The following is a 15,426-nucleotide window of genomic DNA, read 5'->3' as shown; positions in this document are numbered from 1 at the left end:
AAGAAGTATCATGTGCCTTTCCCTAAACCATAGCAGATACTTCTATAACCATTGCTTTCTATTTAAGGCTGGTAAAACGACTTTATTTTATGTCTAAAATTATCAAGTAGATTTTCCTTTATCTTTTTTAGAGAAGCTGAGCTTTTGAATGTTTGTGAGCACAGCAATAATGCAAACTCTTCTAATAAGTGTTCTTGCAGCATCAACTAAAACAAGTTCAGTCGAATACAGTTTAATCCTACAACTCGCAACTCTTTCAAGACAAAGACAACTATATTTTTCTTTATCAAAAAGACGTATTCTTTGCTTTCTTTACTTTTCAATTCATTTATTTTTTAACTTCAGAAGAAAATGAAGAATAGCTACAACCATGGCAACAGTGGCTAAGAAACAACTAGAGATCCCTTTCTAACTCCCATCCATTCCGTGTGTACGAATCTGACCAAGATCTGTAAAAGTGTTTCCCTTTTCTACGAAAACAACAGACCCAATGCATCATAATGAGACTTGCACATTCGAGTCAATTGGCTAAAAAAAAAAAAAAAAAAAAGACTAAAGGAGTAAAAGTCACCTTTTTATTTATTGATATAACCTTATGTCTTTTAAGTTTTTTCTTACTTTGTTGCAGCTCCCGACTAAGTTAATCTCGATGTGCAAAGCAGCTTTATAACGAAGCAAAGGCAGCAAGCTCTGGCGGGTCCCGCAGGGTGGGAAATTGCTAATATGATTTCTTTGAGTGCCTGATTTCTTCCATTGCATCTTACTCATTGTTACTTTAATATGTAGAAATGAAACTCCTGTGCTTTATTTCAGCTTATGCAACAAACTCTGGAAAACCCAGATTTCCCATCACCTTTGGTGGGTGAGATACTCTGGACGAGAAAGCTTCTCAGGTAATTGAGAGCGTACCTTTGGAAACTTCAGATGTTACTGAGTGCTCTTCCGTTAAACACAAAGAAAGAGATATGTCTTGCCTCTGTCTTCAAGTGAAGCTCATTCAGATTTTCATTTATCTAACAATGATTTTTTTTTTGATCTCTGTTCATATGACTGAAACATATTGGTAAATCAAAACACAGACCCTGCTCTGATGGAGATAATATTTCAACAGCAAAGACAGCTAAAATAACGCAGTACTAGGAATCAATTTTCTTGCTACTTCCAATCTTTACAGCTTCATCTTGAATTACCATGCTCCTCTAATTCCTACCTTTGCCCCCTACTCAATTTTTATCCCATGGAACTAGTATCCACCTTCCGAACTTTTTCAGACCTCTTTGTCTTTGCAATTGTTTCTGTCTGGAAAATACGAGGCAGTATCAATTTAAATGTCTATTTCTCTGCAAAGCATTTCTGACTGTCTTGGTTATATTCAGTCACCGCATCTTTTAGGTTCCTGATATGCTTCTTAATAGCTCTGTTTCTGAGCCCATCAAGTTGCCCTGTAATTGTTTATTCATGTTTCTGAGTTCCCAGCTTGAGTGAAAGCATTCTCAGTGTAGGGACCATGTTTTGCTCATCTTCGTCCAGCCCTGCAGTGCCTGGAATGCTGTCTGGCACATAGCTGTTGAATTAATATATTATATATTATTATAATTAAGTGCGGGATTGTCCAGTCTACGGCTGTTGACTCACTCTTACTATCAGAATGTATGCTGCTTAATTCCTATAGATGATTCAAATCATCGCAGCTGTTATCTCTGCTTATCAGCTCTCTTCTTCAGTGGCTACTCCCTGTAACTGAAGCCAGCTTTCCTCTTCTCTTTGTTCTTTGTTTTGTCTCTTTTGTCCCTTACTCTTTTGTTTTTGTGGGGGTTTTTGTTTTGTTTTAGTGTGAAAAAATGACCTTATGGCCATTAGCCAGTAACTAAAATGCTCATTTCCATCTAAATAATGATGTAATCAGTTGTAGCATAAGGAAGCAGGCCATTTAAGACTTGGGCTCTTTTTGATGCTTTATTCGCCATCAGAGATGTTTCTGGAAGTGAAGTGAACTGGGTAGAGTTCCTTTACGTTAGAGAATTCTGAAAATTTGTAAATGCAGATTCCTAATAAGCAGGTTTTATCTGTTGCCACGTATTTGATCATTTGCCAAAAATCCTGCTGGGGTTCTGACGTCTCACTCAGGTGGTGCTAGATAAGGAGGCAACCTTGGATTTAGAGTAAGTTAACTGGGGGCCATGTCCACGTTTCACCACCTCCGTGCAAATAGCCATATTTCTATCTGTGAGGAGTTTTCCTTTTTTCTAAGTGATCACGCTTTGAAATAGTGTTATTGGCTTCTTCGGGTGATGTAATCAACCTCTGAGAGGTCAATCATGGCTTTTAGGCATTTTTGATTAATTTGCAAACAGTGTAACAAGGTCGCTGGGCTTGCCAGTTATTTGGGATTCACACTGTGTCTAATGGGAGATTGAATTTCCCTTTTATACAGTGAAAGTGAGAACACTGTTGAAAAGGGCATCAGCTAATTTGAAGGATGCAACAAAGAGGTAGTGTGAGATATCTGTGAGCCAACTGTAGAGCCATTCTTTTGTTAAACATCTAGTTCATACTGTAAGGGCAGTCCTTGTCATCTTCTCCTGATGAATACTTGGTTAAGACTCTTTAAACACATTCTAGGGCCAAATAAACTGTCCCAGGGTCAGCATAGCCCCAGTTCTCTTTCTAATGCCTTTTATATCATCATCTATTGAATAAGAACTGGCACTCCTAGCAAAAGGCCTGAGATGCTTGATCATTTTCTATGCACTATATTTCAAATAGAAAGAATATATTTTAGTAGGATTTTAGCAAATGCTTTTGACTTAAGCCCTCGTTAACCAGGTAGGAGTTACTAACTAGGACAGAAAATACATCTGCTTTACTCATCACTTTATCTTCAGTAGAACATAGTGCCTGACCTAAATAAAGTGGACACAGCAAGTATTTGTAGAATGAATGAATATAGAGAAAGGAACTTGCCTGAGGCTTTATGCTTCTTTTCAAGGTATATCCTACACATAAAATTATACATCGCTTCAAGATCACATGCAATTATCAGGAAATCTTCAGTGGAAAATAGCACTACTGACTTTTACAAGGAGCAGGGCTTTTCAAGACCATCTCAGTCCAGTGCTTTTTATTTAAAATAAACAGAAGAAGAGTCACAGGCATTAAGTTCCTCCACTTACTTTTAAAAAAATAAACAATTGAAGATTTCTTACCCATCTCTCAAAAAGTGAAAACATTCATCTTTTTTTGGAAATAATTTTGAGGATGTAAGTCAATTGATCGAAGGAAGAGGCAGAAGAAATACATGCCATCCCACTGTGCAGTGTAATGACAGCGTTCCAGGGGGTAAGTTGGGTGTTGATAAAAGGAGGGTTTCACACTATAGTAACATGGAAATCCAGCTGCATGCCACTTGAGTCTTCCATGGTGGAGTAAAAATATGTGAGCAACTAGTAGCCTTAAGTGATATTTTGTTCGAATAAACTTTGATGCCAGAAAGACAGTTAAAATCAAGTTTATTTGTTACTTTTTTTGCTACTGGGTTAAACATATATTATCAAAGTCTGGCACTTAAATGTTCAATTGATAAGGCTTTAGATAAAATCATTGGGGACTTTTTGCAAGCAATCAAGTTTAGAATTTAAAATCAACGGATATATGTGAAAATAAAATAATATATGAAAGTGTTCCCACTATTAAGCACTTATTTTGATATAAAACAATTCATTTGTTCCCAGCTATATTAAGCTATTTTGATTTATCCCATAAAACAATTAATGTATTGTGAGAAGAATAATGCTAGTGTCCAAAATGGTATATTATTTTCAGTAAAAATTGAAACTCTTTCTATCAATAATTGATCACAAATTCAAAAAAATACTCAAAAAATACTTTCAGTTTTAAGTTTCTTTTTGGAGTTTTTTTTTTTTTTTTTTTCCTGCAGATGAGTGAACCAAATTGCCCGTTGGATTTAGAGAGCCGAAATGTAATTTGTTTTATTGGAGCATGATATAAACAATATAGTAAATCTAACTTTGTAGTTTCATTATATTTCTGTTGCCTTAAATAGCTAAGTAGGTGGTATTTACATAAATTCTTCCATTTTTTTCCTATGGTATAATTAAGGGTAGAAAAGTCATTATACTTTAAACCATATTTTCACATACTTGTCGTGAAACACATATATTGAGATGTTTGCATGAATATATGGCTAACTGCTATTTTAACCAGCAATACATTTATGAGAACTAAATAGTTCGTGGCCTAAAAATAACTAAGAAAACATGCACAGAAGATAAAGTGCTTTTCTAACCACAGTTGTCCATTAACATATTTTGAGAGATAATTGGGTGAGCTATTTCCATAATGCTTTTGAAAATTGATACAAATTAAAATGTAAATAAAGTAATTATTGATAGCATGTCACCACAACATAAAGCGTGCCCATCCTTCTAGAAACTTACTAACACATCCTTTATCTTCATTGTGTTAATTTCACCATCCTCTGAGAAAGGATTACTTTTTTTTCAAAAACATTTTTCTAAAGGGAGATAAAGATTGCAGAGAAGGAAGATACTGAGTTCACTTCCTCCATAACACATCAAAAATACATCTCCATGTGGAGCAACTCAGGCTGTGAGCAAACTGGAGACTGGTAGTGAGGCTCTTCCACAACCAAGACTTTAAGGAAGATCCACACAGGGATGGGTGGGAAGGGAGGACAAGCAATCAGTCTGGACTGCATCCCTAGCAGGAGACACAGAAGAGGAGGGGGACAATGTGGGGCTGGATGTCCTCCCTGGAGACTGAAGGGGTGTGACCACATTTTGTGGACCCAGCCCTGGGGTCCAACACTGGGAAGATGAATCCTCTTAGCTGGGTTGAAAACCAGTGGGACTTAACAGGAGGCTGTAAGAAACTGAGACTCCACTTTTGAAGGTGAACACATGCTTGCTTACTCCTGAAGGAAGCAGATGGAAAACCTCCTGGGGCTCTGGACAGTTTCCTGCAACCACCCCAGCACACAGCCCAGGCTGTGCCCATAGCCTGCTCCGGATCCCCTTGCTCTGGTGCAGCTCTCAGTAGGATGAAGACAGGTTGCTGAGGAGAGAGTGCAGTTGGAGTGGGGATGTAGCAAGCTGTGACCCAGCCCTGCACCTGAACAGGGCAAGGATGGCCATCACTGGTGTGAGTGGAGGAGGCAGCTTGGGAATGGCCTGGGACTCCGCTGGTGGACCAGGGCTGTCACAGTGTGCACACTGGCCGGTACCCAGTGCCTGCTTTGACCCTTCTTGATACAGCAGTACCTTTTCTACTGAGATTTGTCCTTTTTTTTTAAATAAATTTTTAATTCTTGTTATAGCCTTTTCTTTTCCATTCTAACACTTCTTGTAGAGTTGGTTTACTGTTATAACAAACCCACAGGTCACATCATATTCAGTGGTAAAAGGCTGAAATCTTTACCTCTAAAATCAGGAATAGGACCAGGATGCCCTCTTGCTACTTCTATTTAACGTAGTACTGGGAGTCTTATCCACAGAAATCAGACAAGAAAAAGAAATAAAAGGCATCTATGTTGGAGGAGAAAAAGTTAAATTGTCACTGTCTGCAGGTGAGATGTTATTATATATTGAAAACCCTAAAGTTTCCACCAAAAACTATTAGAATTAGTAAAGTTAATAAAGTTGCAGGATACAAGCTTTGTGTGCAGAAATCTGTTGCTATTCTAGACACAAAAAATTAACTATCAGAAAGAAAAAGCAAGAAAACACTCCCTTTTAAAATTGCATCAGGGAGGTCAAAGACCTATATGCTGAAAACAATAAGACATTGATGAAGGGAATTTGAAGCTGATACAAAGACTTGAAAGACATCCTGTGTTCATGGATTGGAAGAATTAATATTTTTAAGAATTAATATTTTCAGAATTAATATTTTAAGATTTTAATTAATATTTTAAGATTAATATTTTAATACTACCCAAACAATGTACAGATTTAATGCAATCCCTATAAAAATACAATGACATTTTTCACAGAACTAGAACAAGTAATCCAAAATTTTATATGGAATAAGAATAGATCCTGAATTGTTAAAGCAATATTGAGAAAAAAGAGCAGAGCTGTAGGTATCAGGCTTCCTGACTTAAGACTACACTACAAAGCTACAAATTAATCAAAATAGTATGGTACTGGCACAAAAAACAGATACATAAATCAACAGAACAGAATACAGAGCCCAGAAATAAACCCATGCACCTATTGTCAATTAATCTACAATTAAGAGGCAAGAATATACAATGGAGAAAGAACGGTCTCTCCAATAAGTGGTGCTGGGAAAACTGGGCAGCTACATGTAAAAGAATGAAATTAGAACATTTTGTTATATACAAAAATAAAATCAAAATGGATTAAAGATCTAAATATAAGACTGGAAACCATAGATGTCCCAGAAGAAAACATATGCAGAAATGGCATAAGTTATAGCAATTATCATCTGCTCCTATTCTCCTCAGGCAAAGGAAACAAAAGCAAAGATATACAAATGGGGCCTAATGAAACTTAAAAGCATTTGCATGGTAAAGGAAACCATTGACGGAACAGAAGACAACCTAATTAATGAGAGAAATTACTTACAAACAATATAACCATTAAGGGGCTAATATCCAAAATATATAAATAGCCCACACAATTCAATAACAAATAAACAGACAAACCTGATTAAAAAACAGGCAGAAGATCTGAATAGGTATTTTCCCAAAAAAGACAGAGATAGCTAACAGGCATTTGAAAAGATGCTTGACATCACTAATTACTAGAGAAACACGAATCAAAACCACAATGAGTTGGCACCACACACCTGTCAGAATGGCTATTATTGTCAAAAAGACCACAAATAACAAATGCTGACAAAGATATGGAGAAAATGGTACTGTACACTCTTGGTGGGAATGTAAAAACTGGTGGAGCCATTATGGAAAACAGTATGAAGCTTTCCAAAAAACTTAAAAATAGAACTACCACGTGATTTAGGAATTTGACTCTCCTGGATGTATCTCCAAAGAAAATGAAAACACTAATGCAAAAAGATAAATGTATTCCAGTGTTCACAGCAGAGTTATTTACAATACTCTGCTGTGTATTACAAGCACACATTATTTACAAGATACGGAAGTAACAGAAGTGTCCAACGACAGATGAACAGATAAAGAAGATGTGATATATATATATGTGTGTGTGTGTGTGTGTGTGTGTATAAAACATATAAATAATACTGTTCAGCCATAAAAAAGAATGAACTTTTGCCATTTGCAACCACATGGATGGACTTGGAGGGTATTATGCTTAGTGAAGTAAATTAAACAAAGACACATACTGTGTCTTACCACTTACATGTGGAATCTAAAAAAAAAAGCAAAGTAATAAATGTAACAAAACAGAAACAGACTCCTAGATATGGAGAACGGAGTGGTGGTTACTAGCATGAAGAGGGAAGGTGGGAGGGACAAAATAGGTTAGGGAATTAAGAAGGACAAACTATTATGTACAAAATAAATAAAACACAAGGATATGCTGTACAGCACAGGGAATATAGTCAATATTTCATAATGTTTCTAAATGAAGTATAATCTGTAAAAATATTGATTCACTATGTTGTATACCTGAAACTAATGTAATATTGTTAATCATCTGTACTTTAATAGGAAAAATCAGAGATGTTTTTCTGATCAATATTACTTAGCATTTTATTTTTTAAAAAATGTTTTGTTTTATTCTCTGAAATTATTTTCTATTGTTATTTCATTTTATTAAAAAGGATGTTGAAGCACAGAGTTATTGAAGTGTATATACAAATTTCTGACAAAGTTTGGATTAGATCTTGTTTTTAGATGAGTTGAGTGAAACCAAGAAACATTAAAAGTGATTTTGCTTAGGGCTACAGGAATTAAAATATAGATAGTAAAAAAAAAAAGTTCAGAATGAAAAACAACTTTTCTTGGGGAGAAATTTTATAGGACAATTAAGAACACAATATATTTTCACTGTAGAGTAGACTTTGTTATAATTTATGAGATTTATATTTGAGCGGCATTTTAAAAGAACAAAAGTCTACTAATAGTCTCATTATTGCTATGCAATAATGATAGAAAACTTTTAGAATTCTGCAAGAATCGAAATAGAAATAGTCGGTAAACACTCGAGTTTCCTAAGTTCTGGGGATCTACTGTATGGCATAGTGACTGTAGTTAACAATACTGTATTATATACTTGAATGTCGCTAAGAGAGAGCTCTTAAATGTTCCCACCCCTAAAAAGAAATGGTAATTCTGTGAAGTGATGGAGGTGTTAGGTAACCCTACTATGGTAGTCATTTCACAATATATTTGTGTATCAAATTATCATGTTGTAGTCCTTAAACTTACACACTGTTGTATGTTAATCATATTTCAATAAAGTTAGAAAAAATAAAAATAATTATTTATTTGAAATGATAACAAACACAAGAGGTCCAGTTCCCTTAACAAGAGCTTATTCAAGGTTTACTTGTTCTCTGACTTTATCTACAGTGCCTGGGTGTCCTGACGTTCTTCTTAGAAACCTGCTCATCGTCTGAAATGGGTCAGGAATGTCTTAGAACTGACTTCACAGTGGGATTCATGAGGAGTTATTTTTAATGCTTCAGTGGTTCGTGTCTAATAACTCAACCCTCAACATAGGAGCTGGGGTCGGAGGGCGGGAGAATGGGAGCTTGAATTGAAGTGATTAGGTCTTGCTTAAGAAAGAAAGAGAGAGTTTTTTCTTGGATTCCATAAATGCATACCAAAAACTCCATATAACTTGTACAATTACAACCTGAATGATTTTCTGGACTCCCTGGGGAATAAACCTGAGTGATGTAAGGAATGAATATTTTCTAATATAATATCAACATATTTCATCCATCAACTTTTTTTTTCCTTCTATAAAAAGATAACAGAACAGAATACTCTGTAATTTCCTCTTACAGCATAGTCTGGCTCCACTAGACCTTTAAAGGAAACACCACATGCTTTTTGACTTTCACCTTTTACAAATAGCAATATAGCTGAAGAAGGAAACCTTAGGCGTCTTGTTTAGCGTCCTTGGATATTAAGGAGGAATCTCTAAGACATATTTTGGTTTTGATTTGTATAGTTGAGTACTTAAGTTGCTCTTATAAATAAACCTTCAAATTGGTAAGTTATGACCACAAATCAAATCATAGTGGTATGTAAATAAACTCTATGTAGCAAGGTAACCAACAAAACATGCAACAATATTGTCTAGCTAAACTAACATATTGTAGATAAATATGAGCAAGCATTTATAAAACCACTAGATGGCATTCATTCACTGCAGTTTGGGCCAAATACAGCCTTTAAAACTTTATCACGATATGCAGGATTAGAGGGAAGGCAAAGGTTATCCATTATTTGATGACATTTTTCCATGATTTAACGGTGACAAAGCTCAGTTTTTTTTCTTTCCCTGTATGGTTCAAACCGAATCAACAAACACTTACTGAAAGCTTTATTAAAGATTATTCCTTGTGAGAAGAGTTGGAAACCGTCTTCACTGTGGTGGTAATGTATTTGCTCACAACATCTAGAGGAAACAATGTTAGGCGCAGTATGCTACTTAATTTTATTTCATTGCTTTACCAACACATTTTACTATTTTTCATGTAGCTGTTTCTCTGAAGATTAGAAAAAGCACAGAGTCACAAATACTAACATTTTCTAATCTTTTAGATGGAATTAGTTTTCAAAATTGATGTTCATGAAAATAAGCGATCAAGATATCTCGATGCTTCAGAAAAGGTCCTTTCTACTGTACATCTTAAAAACTTGTGAGAAATAGTGCTCCTAACTGCTTTGAGAACTGAGATGGCCTTTGGTGATAAAGGATTACGATTTAGTCTTGGAGATAAATCATGAATGAAAATGCCCGAACTCCTCACTTCAGGGTAAGTGGTTGGGAGAAGATACTGATAAATCAACAAAGGTCAACATTTTTGTAGAAGGTCTAAGTTAATAATAACAGAAAATCCAGAACTTACCTGTTCTAATATGTTTTGAAGCCTCTCTATCTCACAGTCTATGACAAATTTCTTCTCTTGTCGTCTATCAAGTTCTTCTAGAAGTTGCCTATAGCTGACGTCATTAAAATTTTCCACACATATAGCGCTGACATGCCAACCATTTTGTCCTGCTTTTTCCATAATAGCTTGAAGTATTGAGTATCCTAGTAGAGAAAAAAAAAAAATACAAAGGGGGTTACTAAAAACACACTTTTACTCCCTTTAAATAACTTATGCAGACACCACTGAGTCTACATCAACATTTTTACATTCCAATATATACAGTGAATTCTTAGAAATTAAAAAATCTGAGTGGTTGTTTCTAAATCATTTGATTTTGCTTTCTTTAGTCAGGGCAAAAACATCCCTTAAAAAATACTGGTTGAATGAAGTAGCAACACCATACCTTGAGTAAGCTCTCAAAATCCCTCTACTGGAGAATATAAACATTGCTTTAGACACTTTTGATGAGCTAAACCAAAAACAGAATCCAGCTCTACCTGTAGTTGAGAACAATTTCCTAAACCTTCGGTAATTTTACCCACTAGACATAATTAATTTTGAACAACTGTTTTGACTCTCCCCTTGAGCATGTAAATAACAATATTTTTGGGTTCAACTATGGAAGAGAATAAGAAAAAATAAGCATTCAATAGTATTTATTGAGGACCTGTTATTGTAAATGGAGAAGGCACTGTTTAATCTTCCTGTCTCGCCAGGGGAATAATGTGGATTGGCAGTGAATTGAATGAAAACTAGGTGAGGCTATGGGCACTTAAACTCATAATCTAGTAGAGGAAACCCATATAGAAATAAATGCAACTTAGTTTACAACTGTGTAATGAGAGCTTGAGGTAAAGTGTTGACCCACGGGGAAGTTTGGTTACGTCTGCCTTGATGGGACAAGGGAAAATATCATGAGGAGAAATAACTTGAACTAGGTCTTGAAGGTTGAGAAGGTGCTTCTACGATTGCTGAAGAAGGAGTGTTTCTCACCTGGAGACAACCTTACAGAGGGGGAGAAATGGCCTTTAGCCTGTTCTTCGTCCAGATCTCTGCGTGTGGAAGGGAAGTCATGGGTCTTAGTATCTGCAAACTCATGAACCTAGCGCTTAGAGAATTTCTTCACACCCACATTGTCTCGAACTCTTGCTTTTTTCCAGCTCTCAATTTTGAGTTGGAATGTGAAAAAAGGGAAAAGATTATTTGAATCTATGAATAGCAGCCTTTAAACAAGAATTGTTTAGGATCAGAGACTGTTAATATTTTACCCCTTGTAGTGTAGCATAAGAAAAAGATGCTAGTTCTCTTTAAGAAGGCCTAACACTTATTTGAGCTCCTTCTACGGCAGGTGCCTATAGTTTCTCCCTGTCTTGGCCCCTGGAGTGGAGAGCTGGGTAGATTAAAAGTGAAGGCTTAAAATGTATACAAAGCGTTTCCTAGATAAGAGCACATGTACTCAGTTTTCTGATTGGTATGTGAGTCTCTGAGATTCAAGGATTTTGATATTTAGGTATGTTTTCTACAAGTCAGAGTTTCAAACATTATGGATGCTCAGTTAATAGCAGACGGAACTGATGATGAGATCATATTTGAAATATAAATTGCCTGATATCCTGCCAAATGAAATACTGTGGCATCAGGATTCATTTTTATCTAAATGGAAAATAATTCCCCGAAGAGGGAGAAAGAGGCATGTTAATCACTGTACAATTACTCTAGTCTGTCTGTTGCTCCGTTTAGTCTTTCCTTTTGTAACGTACGCCTTTAATTATCTATTCAGATCTTACCTAGACCCCCCCCACCCCCATCTCAAATCCAGTACCCTTCTTTCCCTTAATTCCTGTTTTATGCATATGTAACACGATGGTCTGAGTCCCGTCTTAATGAAACTGAGCAGGATACTGTGGGGCCCTCCAGGGTACAAAAGCCCTTCTGTGTCCCCTATTTCTTATTTTTAAATAAAGGCTTTGATCTCCTATACCTTCCCTGAGTTCCAAAGAGCAGACTTAAGCAGTTACTAATTAGGGAAGTGAGGGAATGCAGAAACAAAAGAAAAGTGGACCCATATGGTCTTGAAGAAAACAGAAGGCCCAAATGGTCTTAGAAAAAACACAAGGTCCAAAAGGTCCTAAAAGAAAAAACAGCAGCGGCCAGCTGAAAATTGGGATTCTATTTTTTTTCTTTGCAATCATTTTTTTTTCTTTATCAAAGACAGTGTATTTTATTAAGAAAATGCTTCATTTCAAAATGGTAGCCCTAAAGCCACATAGAATAAAATCTTTCACTGACTACAATCTTAAATCTCTCAGTATCTTGCATTCTTTTTTTAAAAAATTTTTTTGAAATTGAGATTCTTGACCATCATATAGGCTCTAAGTAAATAATAAAATGCTTCAACCATGGTTTTTACTCTCTCCTAGAAAGAAGTTAAAAGGCCACAAACCATGATTTACAAATTTGCTTTGCAGGAACACATAGATCAGTCAAAAATCATCAATGACACATTGAGTCACAAGATGGTGCCAGGATGCTACAGCTGAAATCTTACTGGGAAGCTGAAATCACAAAGCCACCTCCCCTGTACTCTTTTTGCTTTTAAAACCCTCTGGCATGGGCCAGCCAGCAAAATGGATCTGAGACAAACCTCTGTCTCTCATCTGCTCCAAAGGACAGTGCTCTGTTGATCAATAAACCTTTCTCAGCTGTAGACTCCGGCATTTCAGTTTATTTTTCCTCACTATGCATCAAACACACAAACGTAAATTCCACAACCTTAATGTACATATTCATGACTCATTTATTCTGTCACTGGGACTTACTCTCTGATAGTGAATCAATGTTCTTTTATTCATTTTGGACATCTATAAACATGTTCCTTTTAAAAACACTAATTGACATCTTGACCTGTTACTTTTCCCTGTTCTCCTTTTATTTATTGTCATACCAAAATAATTCTAAAACTTTTTGTTTGATTTTTCTTGCATGTTGTAAAAATACCAACTATTGTTTATACGCATGGAAGTAGTCTCTTGCTCCCTAGGACCAATTCCCGGCTTGGCACAGTTCTTTAGCTATTGCCTTTTTGTTTTATCCCATCACGTTGATAACATGCTTCATGTTAGTGCTGGGTTGTTATTTTCCTGCCTACAGGAATTTTACAAAATCTAGAGCCGTACACCTTCTGTTAAAATTTATATATGTTTCTAGTTACATAACTGATGTTGAAAGACACACTAATAAAACACAATTATAATTCAAATTCAACATTTCTAAATCTAATTTTTCAGATTTAGAAATGACACTAGAATTGAAATAAAACAAAACCCTAGGACACAATCTTTGTTAAATGGTAAAGAACATTGGTTGCCTAAAAAGAACCATTAGTCATAATCAGAAATAAGTGGCATCTTTTAAATGCAGTCAGTGCAAAGGACACACAGTTCAAGTTTAAGAGTCTGACTGAAAATTTGAATTCTTTTATAAGTTTGTTTGATTGAAATGTCATCTCTTATTTATTGATAATCAGGTGTGTGTGTCTTACATTTATTTGCCAAAATAGCTGGGAATATATTGGAACTCAGAGAAAATACTGCTGTTGAATCTATGATTGTGTAGCTTAGCTGTTCTATAAATTAGAAAATCACAAATCAAATCATACTAAATCTACATCTGGCTATGACATGTATCTCCTAGTTATTTGAAAATCTGTAATATAATCTTGCCAGTCAGAAAATGAATACTACGGTTTTAGGTGAATATCATAAGACTAATGTGGAGTTCACTACTGTAAGGAAATTTTAAAGTCTTGCTTCTATTAAAAAAAAAAACTAGCATTTTAATTTAATTTAATTTTTTAACACTCCAGATTCTCTGAAGTATGCCAGGATAAACAGAGTTATGATTCTTGTCTCTACAAGGAATTAACTATCTAGCAAAGTTGATACGTAAGTAACTAACCATTATGGAAATCATACAGTGTTGTATAAGTAACTTCAAAAGACCAAAATAACTTAAAAAAGTCGTAGTGAAAATGTACCATGGACAAGATCACATTGTTATAATTAAAAGCTTTTTCAAGGTCATGAATGAACACTGTCAATTACATACAGATATTTTTTAAAAATGCTATGTTATGTAATGATGTTATCAATTATGCTAAGCAGAATCACAGTGATGTAAGCAGCCTTGAGCTACTGTTTCATTTCACATCAACTCTTTTCATATCATTCATGGATAATGACCTATTTTGGATGAGTAGTAACATCGAGAGAAATTGCTAGCAACACAAGCTGGGCGTATTTATCTGATATTATATTCTACAAGAGTTACTTGATTCAGTTACATGCACACAGAGGAGAATCAGGAGAAATTTATGTCAAGGTGGATATAATTTCAAAAGGAGCGAGTTATCCATATGCTATATATATAAAAAACCATTCACTTAGATAAGGACAGAAAAGTGCCCGTGGTGATTTTAATTAGACGATCACTGGTGCACTCAACAGGAGCAGCAGCAAAAGAAGGCTGAACACAGAAGTCGTATTTCAGTCATTTTGAGTTTATTTTTGTGAATGGTATGAAGGAGTGTTCATTGATTAAATGCTGCTATCCAATTTTCCCAACACCACTGGCTGAAGACACTGTATTTTGTATTCTTGCCTCCTTTGTTGAAGATTACTTGACTGTAGGTCTGTGGGTTTATTTCTGGGCTCTCTATTCTGTTCCATTGATCCATATGTTTGTTTTTATGCCATTACCATACCATTTTGATTACTGTAGCTCTGTAGTATTGTCTGAAGTTGGGAAGGGTTATTCCTCCAGTTTCATTCTTTGGTTTTCAGTATTGCTTTGGCAATTCTGAGTCTTCTGTGATTCCATATAAATTTTAGGATTATTTTTCTCTAGTTCTGTGAAAAATGTCATGGATAATTTGACAGGGAGTGCATTAAATCTGTAGTTCCCTTAGGCAGTATGGACATTTTAACAATATTAATTCTTCAAGTCTAAGAGCACAGGATATCTTTATATTTCTTTAAGTCATCTTTAACTTCGTTAATCAATGTTTTGTAGTTCCCCATGTGTAAGTCTTTCACCTCCTTGGTCAGATTTATTTCTAAGTATTTTATTGTTTTGGATCCAATTTTAAAAGAGATTGTTTCTTTACTTTCTTTTCCTGCTATTTCATTGTTAGTGTAAAGGAATGCAACTGATTCAAGAATATACAATGGAAGAAAATATTTGCATATGATGTGATTGACAAAGGTTTAATTTCCAGAGTATATAAATAGTGCATACAACTTAATAAGAAAAAACAAGCAACCCAATCCAAAA

General features: G+C 35.3%; 1 protein-coding gene across 3 annotated transcripts in view; it reads right to left on the bottom strand.

Annotated features, from left to right (window-relative positions):
* GRIA4 (glutamate ionotropic receptor AMPA type subunit 4) overlaps positions 1-15,426 on the bottom strand; it is a 432,139-nt gene that overhangs the window by 147,935 nt on the left and 268,778 nt on the right. For all 3 annotated transcript variants that reach the window (XM_032488229.1, XM_006186367.3, XM_032488231.1), the window contains one exon: positions 10,072-10,256. In XM_032488229.1, coding sequence (XP_032344120.1) covers positions 10,072-10,256 — 185 coding nt within the window. The remainder of the gene's footprint in view (positions 1-10,071; positions 10,257-15,426) is intronic.

This window comes from Camelus ferus, chromosome 10, assembly GCF_009834535.1.
Source record: "Camelus ferus isolate YT-003-E chromosome 10, BCGSAC_Cfer_1.0, whole genome shotgun sequence".
Classification (NCBI taxonomy): Eukaryota; Metazoa; Chordata; class Mammalia; order Artiodactyla; family Camelidae; genus Camelus; species Camelus ferus.
Note: the sequence above shows the minus strand (reverse complement) of the source record. Positions and strands in the feature narration are given on the sequence as shown.